This window comes from Hyla sarda, chromosome 1, assembly GCF_029499605.1.
Source record: "Hyla sarda isolate aHylSar1 chromosome 1, aHylSar1.hap1, whole genome shotgun sequence".
NCBI lineage: Eukaryota > Metazoa > Chordata > Amphibia > Anura > Hylidae > Hyla > Hyla sarda.
Window position 1 is genome coordinate 577,805,527 of NC_079189.1, and position 24,455 is coordinate 577,829,981.

Here is a 24,455-nt window from a genome sequence, read left to right on the forward strand (position 1 = left end):
CAGAATAGTGAGTACAGCTCTGGAGTATATACAGGATATAACTCAGGATCAGTACAGGATAAGTAATGTAATGTATGTACACAGTGACCTCACTAGCAGAATAGTGAGTACAGCTCTGGAGTATAAAACAGGATGTAATTCAGGATCAGTACAGGATAAGTAATGTAATGTATGTGCACAGTGACCTCACTAGCAGAATAGTGAGTACAGCTCTGGAGTATAATACAGGATATAACTCAGGATCAGTACAGGATAAGTAATGTAATGTATGTACACAGTGACCCCACCAGCAGAATAGTGAGTACAGCTCTGGGGTATAATACAGGATATAACTCAGGATCAGTACAGGATAAGTAATGTAATGTATGTACACAGTGACTCCACCAGCAGAATAGTGAGTACAGCTCTGGAGTATAATACAGGATATAACTCAGGGTCAGTACAGGATAAGTAATGTAATGTATGTACACAGTGACCTCACCAGCAGAATAGTGAGTACAGCTCTGGAGTATAATACAGGATATAACTCAGGATCACTACAGGATAAGTAATGTAATGTATGTACACAGTGACCTCACCAGCAGAATAGTGAGTACAGCTCTTGAGTATAATACAGGATATAACTCAGGATCAGTACAGGATAAGTAATGTAATGTATGTACACAGTGACCTCACCAGCAGAATAGTGAGTACAGCTCTGGAGTATAATACAGGATATAACTCAGGATCAGTACAGGATAAGTAATGTAATGTATGTACACAGTGACCTCACCAGCAGAATAGTGAGTACAGCTCTGGGGTATAATACAGGATATAACTCAGGATCAGTACAGGATAAGTAGTCTTGATATAATAACAACTTTAGCTATGCTACACCCTTGTGTAGTCTTATACATGACAGCTGTAGCAAACGTAATGACCACATGGGGCAGTGATCCTTGACCTGTGGGTCACCAGCTATGTCAAAACTACAACTCCCAGCATTTCATTTAGCTGGATATGCAGGGAATTGTTATCTTGCAGAAGACCGTAGCTTAAGGGCTGTGTTTGCCAACCCAGGGTGCTTCCAGCTGTGGCAAAACTACAACTCCCAGCATGCCCGGACAGCCGAAGGTTGTCCAGTCATGCTGGGAGATGTAGTTTTGCTACAGCTGGAGGCACCCTAAACACTGCTTAAGGGTATGTATATTGTTTCATCACTCTGCTGGCATGGAGATGGAGCTGACAGAACAGCATTTGCAATGATTGTTTGTCGTGTTTCCCTCCAGTACAAATAAGGTTATGGAGACTTATGGTTGATTTGTTGTGTCTGTCCTTGCATCTTAGTACTGGGTGCCATGTTGCTTTTATAAGGAGTTAATCTCATTCCACTATTCTTATGAATGGCTTTCTCTAGGTTCTAATGTAGCATTGAAATATAATACAATTGTGACTCAATAACTGTGACTCGTGGTGATGGCGGCTTCTTCAGAGCGTTCTACACAGCGGATAATAGTCTTAATGTTTTTTTTTTGTTTTATGTTGATAAAGCTAAATCTTTATAAAAATGAAAAGTTCTGCTACTTTCTAATACACATAATTGGAGAGATTTATCAAAACCTGTACAGAGGAAAAAAGTTGCCCATAGCAACCAATCAGATAGCTTCTTTCATTTTGCAGAGGCCTTGTTAAATATGAAAGTAGCAATCTAATTGGTTGCTATGGGCAACTCAGAAACTTTTCCACTAGACAGGTTTTGATAAATCTCCCCCTATGTTTCAGTTCCTCACGATTTTCACGATACGTATTTGCTGTCTGTGAACAAAAACCCTCTTGTTTACATTCAGAGGCAGCAATCCTGTACATAGCAAGTCCTGCTCTCAGCTGAGAAGTGGATATAATTGTATCCAGTCTAGACAATGCTCTGTGAGCTAAACATCCTGGACTCCAGACTGATACATTGTACATAGCTAGTCCTGCTCTCAGCTGAGAAGTGGATATAATTGTATCCAGTCTAGACAATGCTCTGTGAGCTAAACATCCTGGACTCCAGACTGATACATTGTACATAGCTAGTCCTGCTCTCAGCTGAGAAGTGGATATAATTGTATCCAGTCTAGACAATGCTCTGTGAGCTAAACATCCTGGACTCCAGACTGATACATTGTACATAGCTAGTCCTGCTCTCAGCTGAGAAGTGGATATAATTGTATCCAGTCTAGACAATGCTCTGTGAGCTAAACATCCTGGACTCCAGACTGATACATTGTACATAACTAGTCCTGCTCTCAGCTGAGAAGTGGATATAATTGTATCCAGTCTAGACAATGCTCTGTGAGCTAAATATCCTGGACTCCAGACTGATACATTGTACATAGCTAGTCCTGCTCTCAGCTGAGAAGTGGATATAATTGTATCCAGTCTAGACAATGCTCTGTGAGCTAAACATCCTGGACTCCAGACTGATACATTGTACATAGCTAGTCCTGCTCTCAGCTGAGAAGTGGAGACAATTGTATCCAGTCTAGACAATGCTCTGTGAGCTAAACAGCCTGGACTCCAGACTGATACATTGTACATAGCTAGTCCTGCTCTCAGCTGAGAAGTGGAGACAATTGTATCCAGTCTAGACAATGCTCTGTGAGCTAAACATCCTGGACTCCAAACTGACACATTGTACATAGCTAGTCCTGCTCTCAGCTGAGAAGTGGATATAATTGTATCCAGTCTAGACAATGCTCTGTGAGCTAAACATCCTGGACTCCAGACTGATACATTGTACATAACTAGTCCTGCTCTCAGCTGAGAAGTGGATATAATTGTATCCAGTCTAGACAATGCTCTGTGAGCTAAATATCCTGGACTCCAGACTGATACATTGTACATAGCTAGTCCTGCTCTCAGCTGAGAAGTGGAGACAATTGAATCCAGTCTAGACAATGCTCTGTGAGCTAAACATCCTGGACTCCAGACTGATACATTGTACATAGCTAGTCCTGCTCTCAGCTGAGAAGTGGATATAATTGTATCCAGTCTAGACAATGCTCTGTGAGCTAAACATCCTGGACTCCAGACTGATACATTGTACATAGCTAGTCCTGCTCTCAGCTGAGAAGTGGAGACAATTGTATCCAGTCTAGACAATGCTCTGTGAGCTAAACAGCCTGGACTCCAGACTGATACATTGTACATAGCTAGTCCTGCTCTCAGCTGAGAAGTGGAGACAATTGTATCCAGTCTAGACAATGCTCTGTGAGCTAAATATCCTGGACTCCAGACTGATACATTGTACATAGCTAGTCCTGCTCTCAGCTGAGAAGTGGAGACAATTGAATCCAGTCTAGACAATGCTCTGTGAGCTAAACATCCTGGACTCCAGACTGATACATTGTACATAGCTAGTCCTGCTCTCAGCTGAGAAGTGGAGACAATTGAATCCAGTCTAGACAATGCTCTGTGAGCTAAACATCCTGGACTCCAGACTGATACATTGTACATAGCTAGTCCTGCTCTCAGCTGAGAAGTGGAGACAATTGTATCCAGTCTAGACAATGCTCTGTGAGCTAAACATCCTGGACTCCAGACTGATACATTGTACATAGCTAGTCCTGCTCTCAGCTGAGAAGTGGAGACAATTGTATCCAGTCTAGACAATGCTCAGTGAGCTAAACAGCTTGGACTCCAGACTGATACATTGTACATAACTAGTCCTGCTCTCAGCTGAGAAGTGGAGACAATTGTATCCAGTCTAGACAATGCTCTGTGAGCTAATCAGCCTGGACTCCAGACTGATACATTGTACATAGCTAGTCCTGCTCTCAGCTGAGAAGTGGAGACAATTGTATCCAGTCTAGACAATGCTCTGTGAGCTATACAGCATGGACTCCAGACTGATACATTGCCAACATCTACCAGAGCTATATGCAGCTGCAACTGATGTGTATAGCTCACAGAGCATTGTCTAGACTGGATACAATCATCTACACTTCTCATCTGAGAGCAGGACTAGCTATGTAAAATGTATCAGTCTGGGGTCCAGGTTATTTGGCTTACAGAGCATTGTCTAGACTGGATACAATTGTCTCCACTTCTCAGCTGAGAGAAGGACTAGCTATGTACAAAGTATCAGTCTGGAGTTCAGGCTGTTAAGCTCACAGAGCATTGTCTGGATACTGGATATTTTCTGGAGACTGTATACTATATACTCCTCAGCTGAGAGCAGGACTAGCTATGTACAGATTTACTGCCTCTGAATATAAACCAAAGGGTTGTAGAACCTTTTAATAATAACACTGAGCTTCACATAAACCTGCAGACCCTTTTGTAGTGTTGTGGTCTCTACTCTGTTCACTCTGAGCCCCCATGAGAGCAGCACTGCTGTATCGGGACTGTTTAATATGAAGCTACAATCAGATGATGTAGTGATGAACAGGCTCCACAACAATATGGGCCCCTTCTGTCCTCGTCCTGGTTATACTGGAGGCATCGCAATAATCAGCTGGGTCCATTGAGTTAAAAGCACAATTATGTCTCTTCTACATCCTTTCATCCTTTCCTGGATAATGTAGGTATACTATTTAGTTCCTGGATTATGGAGATATACACTGCTCAAAAAAAATAAAGGGGACACTAAGATAACACATCCTATATCGGAATGAATGAACTAATCGTATGAAATACTGTCGTCTTTACATAGTTGAATGCGCTGACAACAAAATCACACAAAAATTATCAATGGAAATCAAATTTATCAACCCATGGAGATCTGGATATGGAGTCACACTCAAAATCACAGTGGAAAACCACACTACAGGCTGATCCAACTTTATGTAATGTCCTTAAAACAAGTCACAATGAGGCTCAGTAGGGTGTGTGGCCTCCACGTGCCCGTATGACCTCCCTACAATGCCTGGGCATGCTCCTGATAAGGTGGCGGATGGTCTCCTGAGGGATGTCCTCCCAGACCTGGACTAAAGCATCTGCCAACTCCTGGACAGTCTGTGGTGCAACGTGGCGTTGGTGGATGGAGCGAGACATGATGTCCCAGATGTGCTCAATCGGATTCAGGTCTGGGGAACGGGCGGGCCAGTCCATAGCATCAATGCCTTCCTCTTGCAGGAACTGCTGACACACTCCAGCCACATGAGGTCTAGCATAGTCTTGCATTAGGAGAAACCCATGGCCAACCGCACCAGCATATGGTCTCACAAGGCATCTAAGGATCTCATCTCGGTACCTAATGCCAGTCAGACTACCTCTGGCAAGGACATGGAGGGCTGTGCGGCCCCCCAAAGAAATGCCATCCCACCCCATTACTGACCCACCGCCAAACCGGTCATGCTGGAGGATGTTGCAGGAAGCAGAACGTTCTCCAAGGCGTCTCCAGACTCTGTCACATCTGTCACATGTGCTCAGTGTGAACCTGCTTTCATCTGTGAAGAGCACAGGGTGCCAGTGGCGAATTTGCCAATCTTGGTGTTCTCTGGCAAATGCCAAACATCCTGCACGGTGTTGGGCTGTAAGCACAACCCCCACCTGTGGACGTCGGGCCCTCATACCACCCTCATGGAGTCTGTTTCTGACCGTTTGAGTGGACACATGCACATTTGGGGCCTGCTGGAGGTCATTTTACAGGGCTCTGGCAGTGCTCCTCCTGCTCCTCCTTGCACAAAGGTGGAGGTAGCGGTACTGCTGCTGGGTTGTTGCCCTCCTACGACCTCCACGTCTCCTGATGTACTGACCTGTCTCCTGGTAGCCCCTCCATGCTCTGTACACTACGCTGACAGACACAGCAAACCTTCTTGCCACAGCTCGTCAGCATTCAAAAGTGACCAAAACATCAGCAAGGAAGTATAGGAATTGAGAAGTGGTCTGTGGTCACCACCTGCAGAACAACTCCTTTATTGGGGTTGTCATGCTAATTGTCTGTCCCATTTGCACAACAGCATGTGAAATTGATTGTCGATCAGTGTTGCTTCCTGAGAGGACAGTGTGATTTCACAGAAGTGTCATTGACTTGGAGTTACATTGTGTTGTTTAAGTGTTCCCTTTATTTATTTTTTTTGAGCAGTGTATTATTTAGTTCAGGGATTATGTAGACATTTTGAAGGAGATTTATCAAGCTCCATAGTATTTTTTTCTTTTTGTTTTTTTTTTTTTGCACACGTGCGACTTTTCTATACATGCTGCAACTTTTAGATTTTTCCTTATTCCAAAGCACATTTCTGAAATCTGCTCAGGTAGTATTTTTTATTTATTTATTTTTACTCTGCAGTGGTCATGTATTTATCAAATGCGATAGTCGCATCTCCATTTAAAAGTTGCATATGTATTCCAGGTCCAACCTGGCTTACAGAAAGTGCATACGTCCGCAGAAAAGTAAATTAACACCCACTTTAACAACTGTTCTTGTTCTGCATCATGAAACAAAGCTGCTACATTAACCCCTTGCCGCAAAATGCCCTTTCTAAACGGCGCTGCGGCATGGGAGGGTTATGAAGCAAGCTCAGGAGCTGGGCTCGCCTCATACTCGCACGGGACCCGTGGCTAATGCCGCACTTCGCAGTTCAGGCAAATGTCCGGCATTAACTCTTTAGACATGGCGATCAAAGTTGATCACCGCGTCAAAAGTGAAAGCTTCCCGGCAGCTCAGTGGGGCTGATCGGGACCATCGCAGTAAAATTGCAATGTCCCGATCAGCTAGGACACAGCAGAAGGGTGCCTTACCTGCCTCCTGCAAGTCCCATCGGCGATTGATAGCTCCAAGCCAGAAATCCAGGCTTGAGCAATCAACCGCTGATAACACTGATCAATGCATTGCAATGCAATAGCAGGGATCAGTGTATTGAATCAATGTACTGCATGTTATAGTCTCCTATGGGAGCTATAACATTGCAAAAAAAAAAGTGAAGAAAAAAAAGTTAATAAAGGTCATTTAACCCCTTCCCTATTAAAAGTTTGAATCACCCCCCTTTTCCCATAAAAAAAACTGTGTAAATAAAAATAAACATATGTGGTATCGCCAAGTACGTAAATGTCTGAACTATTAAAATATATTGTTCATTAAACCGCACGGTTAATGGCGTACGCGCAGATGAATTCCAAAATCCGAAATAGCGTATTTTTGGTCACTTTTTATACCATAAAAAATTTATAAAAAGCGATCAAAAAGTCTGATCAATGCAAAAAATTAGCCCTCATACCACCCCGTACATGGAGAAATCAAAAAGTTATAGGGGTCAGAACAGGACAATTTTAAATGTATACATTTTCGTGCATATAGTTATGATTTTTTCAGAAGTCCGACAAAATCAAACCTATATAAGTAGGGTATCATTTTAATCATATGGACCTACAGAATAAAGAGATGTCATTTTTACCGAAAAATGTACTATGTAGAAACGGAAGCCCCCAAAATTTACAAAATGGCGTTTTTCTTCCATTTTGTCGGACAAGGAATTTTTTCGTGCGGTTTAATTAACTATATATTTTTATAGTTTGAACATTTACGCACGCGGCGATACCATATGTGTTTATTTTTATTATGTTTATATATTTTTTATATGGAATTTGGGAAAAGGGGGTGATTTAAACTTTTAATAAGGAAGGGGTTATTGTGTGTGTTTTTAAACTTTTTTAAAACTTTTTTTTTTACACTTTTAAACATTGATCTGTGGGCTCTGCGCTCGATTCATAAAGCATGGTCCTGCCAGGCTTTATCATTCTCAGCACAGGAGCTGTCATGGAAGGAGAGGTAAACCTTCAGGCTCCCTCAGCAGTGGATCGCCACCCCCCCCCCCCCCCCCCGATCGCACTGCAGGGGGGGCCATCCACCCCACTGGACCACCAGGGATAGGATAAAGGCACCATTAAATGTCGCTGTAAGCTTTGACAGAAGCAATCGAATGGGTTAATAGCCGTCCGCATGTCGGCTATTAACACGGGCCCCAGCTACAGGAATCAGCCTGTTGGTGCTGCGCTGTCTTCCTTCCTGACGTAAACTATGGCCTCAGCACAGCAACGCAAGACTCCACCCACCAACGTCACAAAATGCGGGCTCAAAATTAAACAAAAAAGCCTCCAGATTACGGATATTCATGGTGCGGCATAGTATGTTTTTAATATTTCTTTAATTTCTGAGGAGGGTGGGTGAGTTGTTGTGGGATAGTTGGAGTGCAGCTATTTAGTGCCAAGCAGGATGTCACCCGATGCGGTACACCCCCCCCCCCCCCGTCAACTCCCCCATCACTCTCTAGCAACACTACTGGTAATAAAGGGTAGATAAAGAACTTTGGCTATTAACATAAGGGAAAAATGAAATGTTCTGCTTTAAAAAATGGTAAGCGGGTTTCCTGGGTTTTGCTTTTGTGATTTATTTATCAAGGTCGTGCGACTTCTTGATAAATAGGTCATACGTCAGCAAAAGTAAGTACCGTATATACTCGAGTATAAGCCGACCCGAATATAAGCCGAGGCCCCTAATTTCACCCCAAAAACCCAGGAAAAGTTACTGACTCGAGTATAAGCCTAGGGTGGGAAATACATCATCCCCCCCTGTCATCATCCAGACCCCCGTCATTAACACCCTCATCATCATCACCTATCATCATCCCCCCCCTTCCTCATTACCCTGTTAACATCCCCCTTCATCATTACCCTGTTATCATCCCCCCCTTCATCATTACCCTGTTATCATCCCCCCCTTCATCATTACCCTGTTATCATCCCCCCCTTCATCATTACCCTGTTATCATCCCCCCCTTCATCATTACCCTGTTATCATCCCCCCCTTCATCATTACCCTGTTATCATCCCCCCCTTCATCATTACCCTGTTATCATCCCCCCCTTCATCATTACCCTGTTCTCATCCCCCCCTTCATAATTACCCTGTTATCATCCCCCCCCCTTCATCATTACCCTGTTATCACCCCCCCCCCCCTTCATCATTACCCTGTTATCATCCCCCCTTCATCATTACCCTGTTATCATCCCCCCTTCATCATTACCCTGTTATCATCCCCCCCTTCATCATTACCCTGTCATCATCCCCCCTTCATCATTACCCTGTCATCATCCCCCCTTCATCATCCCCCCCTTCATCATTACCCTGTTATCATCCCCCCCTTCATCATTACCCTGTTATCATCCCCCCCTTCATCATTACCCTGTTATCATCCCCCCCTTCATCATTACCCTGTCATCATCCCCCCTTCATCATTACCCTGTCATCATCCCCCCTTCATCATTACCCTGTCATCATCCCCCCTTCATCATCCCCCCCTTCATCATTACCCTGTCATCATCCCCCCTTCATCATCCCCCCCTTCATCATTACCCTGTCATCATCCCCCCTCCATCATTACCCTGTCATCATCCCACACCACCCCCTTCATCATCACTGCTTGTCAATGTCTGATTTGGTCTTCAACCTGCGGACCTCCAGATGTTCCAAAACTACAACTCCCTGCATGCCCGGACAGCCATCAGTGGGGAGGGATGGTCGTTCCGGGCTGTCCATCTTCACCGGGTGGGCAATTTCTCCGCGCTTCGCGCCCGGAATAGTGGCGATGCCTTGACGAGGACGCACAGGGACGCAACGTCCCTGTGCGTCGTCGTCAAGGCAACGTCATTATTCCGGGGCAGGGCGAGAAGCGCGGAGAAGAGGCCCACCCGGTGAAGATGGACAGCCCGGAACGACAATCCCTCCCCACCGGACGGTCCTGCAGCACAGATGGCCCGGACCAGCTCACCCGAACGTCCCGCCGAGCGGAGGGGAGTACAAAACTAAAGGGGGGAGGGGGGCTGGATGATGACGAAGGCTCGGGCAGTGGTCTTCAACCTGCGGACCTCCAGATGTTGCAAAACTACAACTCCCAGCATGCTGGGAGTTGTAGTTTTGAAACATCTGGAGGTCCGCAGGTTGAAGACCACTGAGGGCTGAGAGTTCACTCGAGTATAAGCCGAGGGGGGTGTTTTCAGCACGAAAAATCGTGCTGAAAAACTCAGCTTATACTCGAGTATATACGGTAAGTAAAAAAAAAATTGTCATATAAAATCTATACGTTTGAAAAGAATGATAAATCTCCTTCTTTGTGACCAGCAATGCGAACCCACATTGTGTCCATGTCACAAGTGACTATCTTATAATGTATCAGATCTACTCTGCATAGCAGAAGGCAATATCTGCCAGTTATTGGTAAAGGTGGTGACTGGAGTGTCTTTGACTGCGGGCAGATTGTTTGGGCACGGAGGTAGTGTGGCAAATATATATATATATATATATATATATATACACCATACGTGAGGTAGGACAAAAACTGAAAGCAGCGTACCAAAGTGAAAAGACACATCCTACATATAGTACAGGAGTGAATTGCATCCTAGTAGTACACAATAATCAGAAGCTGTCGTAATTGCATAAGGCTGATCATAACAAGGAAAACATTTGGGATTTGGGGGGCAGAGGAGTAGAGATGGGGGAGGGAAGAGGGAAGGGGGGGCTAAGGTGGGAAGAGTAGAGGGTAAGGCAAAGGGGGTAGAGAATAGAGGGAAAAAGAAGATGTAGTGTACAAAGGAGTACTAACCTGCGCTCCTCAAAAACTCCGCTGCCCGTCGGGGCATCCTTCGTGCGCCTCCCCATCCCCCCCCCCCCCCCCGCAGTCCAAATGAACTCAAGTCCTGATATCATAGTTGTTACTGTTCCCTGTAAAGGGGCGTCTCCAAAAAGGCCAGCCAAAGCTGCCAGATGGAGGCAAACCTGTCATTGTGGCCTGAGGAGTCCGCCATAAGTTCCTCCATTCTACATAGAAATAAGATTTCCCCATACCAATACGACAAAGTCGGAGGGTCCATAGATTTCCATTTTCTGGGGATCACGGTGCGAGCTGCCATGAGCATAAAGTGAGCAAGAACCTTAGACGGAGATTTACGGTACACAGGGAGCATAGTGAGTAACAACACTTTCGGGTCATTGGGGTAGGCAACACCAGAGACCGTCTCAATGCGCGACACCACCGCCGCCCAGAACTGTGATAGTGCAGGACAGGACCACCATATGTGTGTCATTGTGCCTCTCTCTAGACCGCAACGCCAGCATAGGTCAGGTACCAAGGGAAACATATTGTGCAGTGTGGTCGGTACCCTATACCAACGTGTAAGCAATTTGTAGTTAGTTTCCTGGGCTCGGCACGATATGGAGAGCTTGTGACAAAGAGAAAACGCTGCTGTCCAATCTGAAGCAGCAAACTTCTTTTGCAGTTCCGCCTCCCAGGCCCCAACAAACGCTGGAGGTTGACTAGACACTTCCTCAAGGAGGAGGCCGTAAATTTGAGAGACCGCTTTGGGTACCGGGGAAGCATAAGCACAAAGGTTCTCAAAAGGGAGTAATGGCCTGGCCAGACGTAGATGTCTCCCCTCCAATTCAACGAAATGCTTGAGTTGGAGATACTGCATATGAATCAGGGGTGTATGTAGATGTGCAGGGACAATGTCAGCTAGGGGGCGCAGCAACGTGCCTGTCAGAAAGACCCTCATGGGCAGAGATGGTGGGTCTGAGATCCCCAGGAACGATGTATGTGAAACTCCGGGGGGAAAACGGGGGTTCCCCAGAATCGGCATCATAGGGCCATCTGCAGAAAAAAATAGTCGAGGAGGAAAGGTATCGTTTAAATTCAGAGTTTAGTTCTCTAGAAACCCAAGGCAGGGATTGAGTCTCACGTTGGGGTAATGAGGTTGTAGTCAGCTATGGGACAGACGTAATGTCAAGAGTCGCCCCCCTGAGCTCCACCTCCACCCAACGCTTCGAGGAGCGGCCATGAAAGAAATCCAGTAAGCACGTTAGGGACGCAGCCATATAGTAAAGTTTGCAGTTCGGGACCGCCAAACCCCCAGCTTGCTTCCTTCTTGTGAGCGTTTGCCTGGAGACCCTCGACGGCCGCCCCGCCCAAACGAAAGAGCGGATCATCTTGTCCAATTTCTTAAAGTAGTCTAAAGGTAGGGCTGTAGGGATCGTCTGAAAAAGGTAGACCAAGCGGGGGAGGACATTCATTTTTATAATGTTAACCCTACCCAACCAAGAGAATGTGCCCCTAGTCCATTTCTTAAGGTCACTATCCAAAGTTGAGAGGATAGGTAAGAAGTTTAGAGCAAAACTGTTGTGTGGGTCAGCCGGGACCTGTACCCCCAAATATTTAATGGATTTAGGGGACCAGCGGAACGGCTGCGTCTGTTGCAGGGTGTGTACTTCTGAGTCGGGAGGGAGATATTAAGGGCGACGCTCTTAGACATATTAATTTTATGATTACTAAACCTAGAATAGGTTTGCAATATGCGAGTTATGGCCGGGAGGGAGGTGAGTGGAGAGGAAACAAAAAGCAGTAGGTCATCTGCAAATGCCGAACAAAGGTGGTCGCTCTCCCCCACTCTGAGGCCCTTAACGTCCGGCTCATTGCGCAATGCATTTAAGAGATGCTCCATACATATTACATATAGTATAGGGGAGAGCGGGCACCCCTGCCACGTGCCATTACGTATCGGGAAAGGGGCTGAAAGTGTGGCAAATATTTTCCCATCCCACCATGTCTCCTGAAGGCCTTCCCAACCACAGCCCCAATTTTTTAACAAGACAGTGCTCCATGTTATCAGGCTTGGATCATTAGGAAATGGTTGAAGGAACAGGGCAATACATTTACCACTCTTATTTGGCCCCAAAATTCACTGGACCTTATTCTAAATTAACATGGGATATGCAGAAATGGTCTGGGAGATCTGCTCCCACTGCTCCAAAAATGGGACCAACTGATAGAGCTGCTGCAGGACGCAAGGGTCCATGTGAGTATGGAGGATGTGTACCTCCCCATGGAATCTGTTCCCCAACATCTGCAAGCCATGGCCCCCAAAAACAGTGGACCAAGCCAGTGGCGTTGCGACCCGGGTGCGGGGGGTGCGGCCCGCACCGGGTGACACCAACCTAATGGGGTGACACCAAGATGCTCCGCAGCACCCCCCCTCCCCCATCTGTGCCCGGCCGGCCTCCCATCCGTCAGCCCCCCCCTGCGCTGTGTGTGCGGTGCGCCCGTCCGTCAGCAAACCCCCTCTTTCACCTTCACTGTGCGCCCGAGCGTCATCACCCCCCCCCCCCTCACCTTCACCAGCACTGTGCCCGTCCTCCGCTTCCACGTCTGCGCCGGCCTGACGTCACACCGCATGGCCGCGCAGGAGGACGTGAGTTACGTCAATCGCACGGCGCCCGGTGAGAAGGAGCGCTGCGCTGGATGGGTGAGTGTGTATGTCTGTCTCTCTGTCTGTCTCTATCTATGCTTGTGTGTGACTGTGTGTGTTTGTGTGACTCTGTGTGTGTGTCTGTCTGAGTGTGTGTCTCTCTGACTGTGTGTGTGTGTGTGTGTGTGTGTGTGGGGGGGGGGGGGGGGGGGGTGGTATAACCAGCAATCTATTGTGGGGAGACTTTGACCCATTGTGGGGAACCTGCAAGGGAACCTGTGGCCTAATGTGGGGAAACTACTACAAATGTGCGGAGTCTATGCTACCTTATGTGGGGAGTCTATGCTACCTTATGTGGGGAATCTGTGCTACCTAATGTGGGGAATCTGTGCTACCTAATGTGGGGAAATTGCTACCTAATGTGGGGTAACTGGTACCTACCTAATGTGGGGGAACTGGTACCAAATGTAGGGAATCTATGCTGCCTAATGTGGGGAATAGATGCTACCTAATGTGGGGAAACTGCGACCTACCTAATGTGGGGGCACTGCTGCCTACCTAATGCTCCCCCCCTGGCAGTAGCACCCTCATCATCCACCAGCAACACCCCCCCCCCCCAGCAGCACCTCCATCAACATATCCTGATGGTGGATGATGGGGGTGCTCCTGCCAGGAGGATGATCCTGCCGATGTATGATGGGGGTGATACTGCCAGGGGGGATGGCCAGTAGCACCCTCATCATCCTCCAGCAACACCTCCCCAGTAGTAGCACCCCCATCATCCACTAGCAACACCACCAATACCCCCCTCGTGTTGTAATAGCATCAGCTAACGGATGTTGAGGGGTGTTACTTTGGTTGTGGTATTATATTCAGAGGGTGCACTGTATGGCAACGTTATATTCAGAGGGCGCAGTTTGTGGTAGTATTATATTCAGAGGGCGCAGTTTGTGGTAGTATTATTAGAGATGAGCGAACTTACAGTAAATTCAATTCATCACGAACTTCTCGGCTCGGCAGTTGATGACTTATCCTGCGTAAATTAGTTCAGCCTTCAGATGCTCCGGTGGGCTGGAAAAGGTGGATACATTCCTAGGAAAGAGTCTCCTAGGACTGTATCCACCTTTTCCAGCCCACGGGAGCACCGGAAAGCTGAACTCATTTATGCAGGAAAAGTCATCAACTGCCGTACAGAGAAGTTTGTGACAATTTGAATTTACTGTATTTTGCTCATCTCTAAGTATTATATTCAAAGGGCGCAGTGGGTGGCAGTATTATATTCAGAGGGTACAGTATGTGGCGATATTATATTCAGAGAGTACAGTATGGCAGATTTATATTCAGGGGTACAGTATGTGGCAGATTTATATTTAGAGGGTACAGTATGTGGCAGATTTATATTTAGAGGGTACAGTAGGTGGCAGATTTATATTTAGAGGGTACAGTAGGTGGCAGATTTATATTTAGAGGGTACAGTATGTGGCAGATTTATATTCAGAGGGCGCAGTTTGTGGTAGTATTATATTCAGAGGGCGCAGTTTGTGGTAGTATTATATTCAGAGGGTACAGTGTGTGGTAGTATATTCAGAGGGTACAGTATGTGTTGGTATTATATTCAGAATGTACAGTGTGTGGTAGTATTATATTCAGTGGGTATACTGTATGGAAGGTTTATAATCAAAGAGTATAGTGTATAGTAGTATTATATTTAGAGGATACAGTGTCTGTCAGGTTTATAATAATAATTGTTTTCATATAGAGGATGAGAATGCGCTGACATAGTGAGGAGACGTCTGGGCGTCACATTCTACAGACAGAAGTTTTAGCTGGACCAGGCGGTATGTACCATCTGAATTAGATAAGGGAAGACTATAGAGAAGACGTCACCTGTAGTCACTGATATCATTGTACATTCTCCTCTCTATGTCCTATCAGAGCTGTAGTCACTTGTCAGTTCTACAGTTAGGTCAGTGAAACTACAACTCCCAGCATAACCTCACCACTGCATAAAGGGGTACTCTACTGGAAAAAAAAAAATTTTAATCAGCTGGTGCTACAAAGTTAAACAGATTTGTAAATTACTTCTATTTAAAAATCTTAATCCTTCCAGTACTTATTAGCTGCTGTATAAGCGATTCACAGAAAGTTATTTTCTTTTTTAATTTCTTTTCTGTCTGACCACAGTGCTCTGTGCTGACACCTCTGTCCATGTCAAGAACTGTCCATAGTAGGAGAAAATCCCCATAGCAAACCTATCCTGCTCTGGACAGTTCCTGACATGGACAGAGGTGTCAGCAAATAGCACTGTGGTCAGACTGGAAAGAACTACACAACTTCCTGTGGAGCATACACCAGCTTATAAGTACTGTAAGTATTAAGATTTTAAATAGAAGTAATTTTAAAATCTGTTTAACTTTCTGGCACCAGTTGATATAAAAGAAAATGTTTTCCAGTGGAGTACCCCTTTAAGTAATTCTGGGAGCTGTATATTTCAATAGTGAAAACTTCTTTAACACTTTCCTATTCTGTGGCAACTGGTATATCTGATTATTATACTGGAATTTCTCACAATGCGCTACAACAGTGGTGTCTGTCACAACAGGCTAAAAACTTACTGGGGGGAGGGGGTAGGTATGGGGGTGACACCATTTTCTACCGCACCGGGTGACACCAACTCTAGCAACGCCACTGGACCAAGCAGTGATTATTTAGTCTATCTCATATAGCTATATTTTTATATCTATCCTTTTTTATATATCTCATATCTATGTAACTATCTATAAGCATATAAGCAGGAGAATACAGCAGCACACTGCTACGGTAGCACAAAGATATAGATGAAATATAAAATGCTATATTGCAAAAGTTGGCCAGCACATACTGATACACAACTATGGCATGGACCCGGAATGTGTATCAGTATGTATGAGTTGTTTATCAGTATGTGCTGGCCAACTTGTCCTTTCTTTGTATTGTACATATGGGGGGTGGGGGGGAGTGGCTACCTCCATGTTATGTTGGTTGCTGCACCCCACCCAATTTATAAGGTGCTTGATGTCCCAGCCCTACAAGCCTGGTAAATGAATGCTCAGAGGCACATTCATAGTGTAGGGTTCGTCCCAATAAGGTCACCTTATCGTGGTGGGATGGTACACGCTATTTGGCCAAATGGTAAGCGAAGCACCTCAATTTTTCATTATAGCAATATAGCATTTCCTATTTCTTCTATATCTTTGTGCTAGCCGTGTCCTGCTGTATTCTCCTGTTTGTGTATATTTAGCCTAGCAGCTTGCACCTGTATGCCGGGTCCATGCAATAGTGGTGTATCAATATCAGTATGTGCTGGCCAACTTATCCTTTCTTTGTACAGTGACCCCCCGACCTACGATGGCCCCGACATACAATAATTTCAACATACGTTGGCCTCTCAGAAGGCAGCATCAACATACGATGCTTTTGTATGTGGGGGCCATCGCATAAACGGCTTTCCGGCAGAGCAGACTGCTTCAACTGCCGCTGCATAGCCGTTTAAGGTGCCCCATGTGCTGCGGTGATGATCACTCACCTGTCCCCGGCGTTCCGGACCATCCTCTTCAGGATCACCTGCATGGCCGTCGCTCTCCTTCGTCGTCATCACGTCGCTGCGCAAGTTGTCCCGTCATACAATAGGAGCGGCGTGGGCAGCGACGTGATGGCGGAAATGAAGAGCGACGATCCCGGGGAGCAGTGACGGTCCAGAGAGGCGGGGACGGGTGAGTATAACTTCCTATACTTATCATTGAACGGATCCCTTAACATACGGTGGTTTCAACTAACTTTGGTTCATTTGGAACGAATTACCATTGTATGTTGAGGGACCACTGTATTTATCTATCTATATATCTACTCCAAGGAAAATGCAGTGGCACTCCAGTAGTGAAAAAAATGAAACTATTTATTCATCCCAAATGTGTAGAGGGCTCTCTACACATTTGGGATGAATAAATAGTTTCATTTTTTTCACTACTGGAGTGCCACTGCATTTTCATTGGAGTACGTATGTAGGATCCTAGACCGGGACCCTAGCTGGAGGCACCTGCTCACACTACTAGGAGTGCTGCTTTCTTCTTTGATATATCTATATATCTATCTATCTCATATCTATATCTATTCATCTATCTACCTATCTCATTTCTTTAAAACTATCTACGTCATATCTATCGATCTATCTACCTATCTGTCTGTCTTATCTCATATCTATATTCTTATCTATCATCTATCTATCTCATATCCATCCATCTATCTATCCATCCATGAATCCATCCATCTAGCAGATCTGATCTGGTCAGTCTTGTACTATCACATCTTTACTTGTCTATAACACTTCAGGATAGATTTGCGATCTCCTACACATCCATTTTCAGTTGCCATTGATTCTTCTCATCATATTAGAGTTTCCTCTATGTACAATTATATACCTTCCGATTTTCCATCTTCCTCATGTTTAGCTTCGCACTCCATAAAGACGGTGAGGTGGGACAATGGTGGCATGTAGACTAGGTGTAAACCCATCCCGTACCTGCTGAGTGATGTTACCTCAGAGCCTGATGACATTTATACATACAGTATATATAGTAACGTATAATTTATACACCGCAAAGATAACGTTAAACGCGACAATAGGCAATAGACACAGTATAGACAAGTCACTTGTTGCGGCCCCAGCATCAGTGTGTAAGGGGTTAATAGTGCCGGGGCCCAGTAACACTCGGCTAGCTGCAGCTGTCACTTGTTTTCGTAAGAAGCGGCTTCATTTTGTGGTTGTCATTTGCCCGGGAAGTTAAAGCAAATAGTAATGAGGGATCACAGCGGGGCGGCCTCCCAACAAATGAGGGCCACATATTGACCTACAGGCAGCACGCCATGTCACCCAGAGATGTATGCCGCACGCTGCTCGCCAAGGTCACTTTCAGATCTCATTGCGCGGCGAATTACACCAGCCGCTGTGGAGGAGGCTGGAGTCATCTGTGTGGGGGGCTCTGATATAACATTTCCCTTAAATTTTAAGAATTAAGGCCCAGATTTATCAAACTGCGTGAGAGAAAAAAAATTGAGTGATCTTCCCACAGCAACCAATCACAGCTCAGCTTTCACTTTACCAGAGCTCGTTAGCTGAGCTTTGATTGGTTGCTGTGGGAAAATCACTCAATTTTTTCTCTCTCACGCAGTTTGATAAATCTGGGCCTTAATTCTTAAAATTTAAGATTTTTCTCTCAAATCTGGGCCTAAAGGATTTGGGGGGAGAGAGCTATATCAAAACCTGCGCAGAGAAAAAGTTCTCCAGTTGCCCATAGCAACCAATCAGATCGCTTCTTTCACTTTTGAATAAGGCTTCGGAAACAATAGAAGAAACGGTCTGACTGGTTGCTATGGGCAACTGGTCAGTTTTTCCTCTGCACAGGTTTTAACACATCTCCCCCATTGTCCTTAGGAAACAATATGGCCGCCATAACAGGTCACACAAGGGGAAATCACGCAGGGGAGTGTACTATGACTTTACTAGGCAAATAAAAAAGTTTTACTGACATTGTGTCTAGGATTTTTTTTCCCAAAACAGTGCCACACTCGTCCACAGGTTGTGTAGGGTATTGCAACTGAGTTCCACTTATTTCAAGGATGATGAGCTGCAAGACTCGATTCATCCATAGCGGAAAGTTGAATATTTTGAGTGCTGTGGCGGTCACCGTCTGATTTTGTAATTTAGAATCTAATTTTAGGGTAGTTTTTACCCTTTAAAAGAGTTCCCTGCCCAAGCCAGTGTTTTCCAACCAGTGTGGCTCCAGCTGTTGCAAAACTACAACAAGCATGCCCAGACAGCCGAAGCATGCTGGGGGGTTGTAGTTTTGCAACAGCTGGAGGCACACTGGTTGGGAAACACTGCTCTACATGTTGGAAGTATCCCTTTACAATAAGTTAAGATGGGACCCCCAGGAATCGCCTATAGCAGTGGTCTCCAACCTGCGGACCTCTAGATGTTGCAAAACTACAACTCCCAGCATGCCCGGACAGCCAACGGCTGTCCGGGTATGCTGGGAGTCGTAGTTTTGCTACATCTGGAGGTCCACAGGTTGAAGACCACTGGCCTATAGGAAAACCTGCCACAAAAATGCCACAAACAATCACCTAGGTCATTGTTTCCCAACCAATGTGCCTCCAGCTGTTGTGAATCTACAACTCCCAGGCATACTGGACTGCAAAAAAAAAAAAAGATTATACATGCTGTGCAAGCAATACAGCATGGAAGGAGTTAAGTGACAAACTCTCTGCTCTGCTATATCTGTATAAGGCCCCTTAGTCCATAGCACACTAATAGGAAAACCTCCTGATACAGCATAGCTGAGTATGCCATTGAGCACATCGGAGAGACACTGCTATGAAATCCTGCTGGCATCAGGAGACTCAAGTAGAGTCTCCAGATGTAGCAGAGCTAAGTAGGTCACAAATCAAGTAATGCGACTTACAATGATCTGGAAGTTTACTTAAAGGGGTTGTCCAGGAAAAAAAGCTTTTTTATATATATATATATATATATCAACTGGCTCCAGAAAGTTAAACAGATTTGTAAATTACTTCTATTAAAAAAAATCGTCATCCTTTCAGTACTTATGAGCTTCTGAAGTTGAGTTGTCCTTTTCTGTCTAAGTGCTCTCTGATGACACGTGTCTCAGGAACCGCCCAGTTTAGAAGCAAATCCCCATAGCAAACCTCTTCTAAACTGTGCAGTTCCCGAGACAAGCAGAGATGTCAGTAGAGAGCACTATGGCCAGACAGAAAACAACAACTCAACTTCAGCAGCTGATAATTATTGAAAGGATTAAGATTTTTTTATAGAAGTCATTTACAAATCTGTTTAACTTTCTGGAGCCAGTTGATATAAAAAAAATAAAATAAGTTTTTTCCTGGAATACCCCTTTAAGACTGCAATGAAAGCTACTCCATTATAGCTGTCACTACACACTTCTCAGGCAATGTAGTGACAAACTAGGCTCTGCTGCATCCCTCCGTGCCCCCCAGTCCATAGCGCACTGATATGAAAACCTGCCGACTTAGCATAGCGGAGTATGCCATTCAGCAAATCCGGAGACACTGGGGGATATTTATCAAAGTTGTCTATGTCCCGCATCAATATAGACCAAAGACAGAGGGTTAGTCTGGTCTATTGTGCGCCTAATTTATCAAAAGTCGCACGGCTCTTGATAAATTCTGTGCACGGACTTCGGGATCTATGCTTTATACTGTATTTAAACCTTCTCCAGCACGGTCTGACATTTCGGCGTACTTTCAGCCGATGTGACTTGTCGCTGAAAAGTCACTTTTGATAAATTCAGCACCAATGCATTTTTCCGTCTAAAATAGACTTGAATGCATCATGGACTAAAAATACTCTAAAGCAAAAGTCGCAAAAAAGTCACACATGTTTAGACTGCGACTTTCTGTGCGACAAATTTAGATGGGAATAAAACAGTCTAAGTCCTTTGATAAATCTCCCCCACTGATATGAAATCCTCAAGAATAGTCTTCAAATGGAGCAGAGTCTTCAGATGGATTGTCTAACCCTGGACAATCACTTTAATTTTGTTTAATCGGGGTGCCTTTAGCTGTTGCAAAACTACAACTCCCAGCATGCCCAGACGCTGCCCAGACAGCAGTGAACGAAGGGCCTTACAGAGAGATAGCAGAGCAGAGTGTGTGTTGCTAGGGAAGCTGAAGACTTACTGCCAGGCTTTTCTATAGGCGATCACTGGGGGTCCCAGCTTAGCTTATTGTTAGGAGATACTTCTAACAAGTAGATCAGTGTTTCCCAACCAGTGTTGCTGGGAGTTGTAGTTTTGCAACAGCTGGAGGCGCCCTGGTTGGGAAACACTGCTCTACTTGTTAGAAGTGTCCCTTTACAATAAGCTAAGCTGGGGACCCCCAGTGATCAACTATAGAAAAGCCTGGCAGTAAGTGTTCAGTTTCCCTGCAGTGCTCCCCCAGTGACACACACTCCGCTCTGCTATATATCTGTAAGGCCCCTTAGTTTATTGCACAATGATCTGAAAGCCTGCTGATGTAGCTTAGCTAAGTATGCTACAATTATCTAGAAGTTCACATAAGACTGCAATGAAAGCTACTCCACCTCACACTTATCTCAAGCTATGTAGTTGCAACGGTTTTAGTAACAAACTGGGCTCTGCTGCATCCCTCCACGGCCCCCAGTCCATAGCACACTGATATGAAAGCCTGCTGGCGTACCATAGAGGAGTATGCCATTCAGCAAATGAGGAGACACTAATATGAAATCCTCTTGGCATCAGGAGACTCATTTAGAGTCTCCAGATGTAGCAGAACTAAGTAGGTCTTTTGGCACAAATCAAGTGATGCAATAATGAAAGCTACTCCATTATCGCCTGTCGCCACACAATTCTCAAGCAAGTTAACCGCAATGTGGAGTAAAGTGACACACTGGGCTCTGCTGCATCGCTCCACAGCCCCCTTGTCCAAAGCGCACTGATATGAATGCCAACTGAGGTAGTATAGAGGAGTATGCCATTCAGCAAATAAGGAGACACAGATAGGAAATCCTGCTGGAATCCGGATACTCGCATAGAGTCTCCAGATGTAGCAGAGCTGAGTAGGTCATTGGGCACAAATCAAGTGATGCTTTAATGAAAGCTACTCCATTATAGCTCTGTCATCACATGCTTCTCAAGCAATGTTGCCACAACGAGTTCATTGACAAACTGGGCTCTGCTGCATCCCTCCATGGCCCCCTGTCCTTAGAGCACTGTTATGAATGCTGGCTGGCATCAGGAGGCAGTAGCGGGGGGTCTTTGTGCGGGCTGCGAGGATTTGATGAGATGATTATCCGGTGGAACCGCTTTTCCTCTCCAACAGATGGAATGTCGTGTCGCAAAGTTTTATCAAAGCAGCCCCCATAAGTTATGCCATTTGGTGTAGTAGAACAGCTTAGGAAGACGTGTAAGACACCGGCACGCAGGCATCACTAATCATTACAGATCAAGAGCCTCCCGGATTAAGGAGCCTTAACGTATTTACACTTCAAATCAAAGCCGTAAACTTCTAGAGCATGCACATCACAAGGCTGCGCACCGCCAACCGCCGCTGCTTCCCGCATACCGCATCACCGCCGTCCTCGCCTTCATTACTTAATATTTCATAGAGAACGAGGAAGGAGTCATGTACCGTGCGCCTCCGGGAGACATAACAAGGCGATGTTCGCCACGTACAAACATACTATTATTACCATTATTTCTTGTTGTTGTTTTTTTCCCCCCCCTTTGGTCTTGAACTTTTCTACATCATCTTATTTGTTTTTCTCTTTATTTGTTTTACAGAATATTCACGGCCACAAAGGACCAATTACGGCGGTTTCGTTTGCCCCTGATGGACGCTATCTCGCTACCTACTCTAATAAAGACAGCCATATCTCCTTCTGGCAGGTAATGAGCAGGACCAGATGTTTGTATATTGCACTAGTGGGTTTATTGGTTATGATTAGGGATGTCCCGATACCATTTTTTTAAGACCGAGTATGAGTACTGATACTTTCATTCTAGTACTCCCCGATACCAAGTACGAGTACTTTTATTTTAAAGGGAATCTGACACCAGGGTGACCCGGTTTCTGGCGCTGCTTACCGTGCTGATATGTGGTTCCTTGTTGTGTACAATGGAGGCGGCTGCTGTAGTATGAACCAAGATTTCTCTCTTCTCCATTGGACAGAACAGGGAATTTGCATTGGCGGCGAGACCGATGTCTCCGGTGCGCTGACGTTCACATGGTGAGCAGCGGTAGAAACCGGGTCACCTGCACTATCTACCGATAAATTCAAGTTAGTGCAGGTGACTCTGCTGTAAGATTGCCTTTAATAGTAGGTAGGACCCTCTTGTAGGTAGTATAGATAATTGCAGACATTAGTAGCAGCCCCCCCCCCTGTAGACCGGAGCCCCCCTTGTAGACAGGGCCCCCCCCCCTTGTAGACATCACCCCCTCTTGTCCCCCTGGTAGACAGCGCCCCCCCGTGTCCCACTTGTAGACAACAGGCCCCCGCCTTGTAGATACTAGTATCGGTATCGGGACATCCCTAGTTATGTATATGATCTGTATTCCCCGAACAACCATCCGCTCGCCCCTTGCCCTTCCCCTCCCAGTTCCCTACTGCTACCGATTAATTCTAAGGATTAGATACGTCCCGATACCAGGTGCAAATGTCTCGGAGTTTCCCCCAGTAGGTCCTCACTATTAAAAAAAAACTACCTACTCTACCTAAATCACCTACTCTCTTCTCCCATGCTGAGGCCTCTTTGTTGTTCACTCGCTCCGTTATTTGGAGTGGTGCTGGATCTGCTGCAAGATTAAATGACGTCATTGGCCCTGATTTACTAAGAGTGAAGTGTAGGTTTCTCTGTGGGTTTTAATTCCCTACAATTTTTTTCCCCAGTATTTACTAATGTTTCCCTACGTTTTGCACTTTTCCCTACGTTTTGCTTTTTTTTTTTACACATGCTCTGATCTGTCTGGTTTTCCCCAGCTGAAATCCACCGCATTTTCTGTGTAAACCTTAGTAAATATGTAGTGTTTTTGTGAAAATGTCGGGAACCATGCCCCCTTTTTCCAACAGACACGCCCCTTTTTCAGATTTTCTCAGTAAAATGGAGAGTTGGCCGGGTTTTTCATTTCTGGCGCAGACAGAATTCTGGCGCAGACAGAATTTCTGGCGCACAACCCAACAAAATATGTCTGGTTTACAATAGTAAATCAGGGCCATTGTGCAGCTTTCAGTAGAAGGTCCTACTCCACTTCCAGAGTGGATGATGCAAAGGCTCCAGTGCTGGAGCGGAGGGAAGGTGAATGGGATCTTTATTATTTTCTTTTGGCGGAGAATTTTTAGGTGAAACTATTTAATGGGGGCATCTACCGAATATGAGTCTACCTGACTAACTAACAACTGGACGATGCTGCCTAAAAGGGGAGGGTTCCCTACCTACTGGGAGCATCAACCTAATGGTGGATTCCTTACCTACCTATCTCCTTGGGGTTCCTACCTACCTACTTACTTACATACTTACTGGGGACTTCTACCTAATGGGGGGGGAATACCACCATAGTAACTTTGCGGTGTCTCGATCGGCTGAGAGGATGGCGGGAGTGCCCTTACCTGCCTCCTCACCGTCCAATCGGTGCGCCTGTGCTCCAATCTACCATAGCAGGCTG

The 24,455-nt window shown here is 45.5% G+C and overlaps 1 protein-coding gene across 2 annotated transcripts in view; it reads left to right on the forward strand.

The window, feature by feature from the left end:
* WDR7 (WD repeat domain 7) overlaps positions 1 to 24,455 on the forward strand; it is a 479,768-nt gene that overhangs the window by 437,144 nt on the left and 18,169 nt on the right. For both annotated transcript variants that reach the window (XM_056544810.1, XM_056544818.1), the window contains one exon: positions 22,577 to 22,681. In XM_056544810.1, the coding sequence (XP_056400785.1) occupies positions 22,577 to 22,681 (105 nt within the window). The remainder of the gene's footprint in view (positions 1 to 22,576; positions 22,682 to 24,455) is intronic.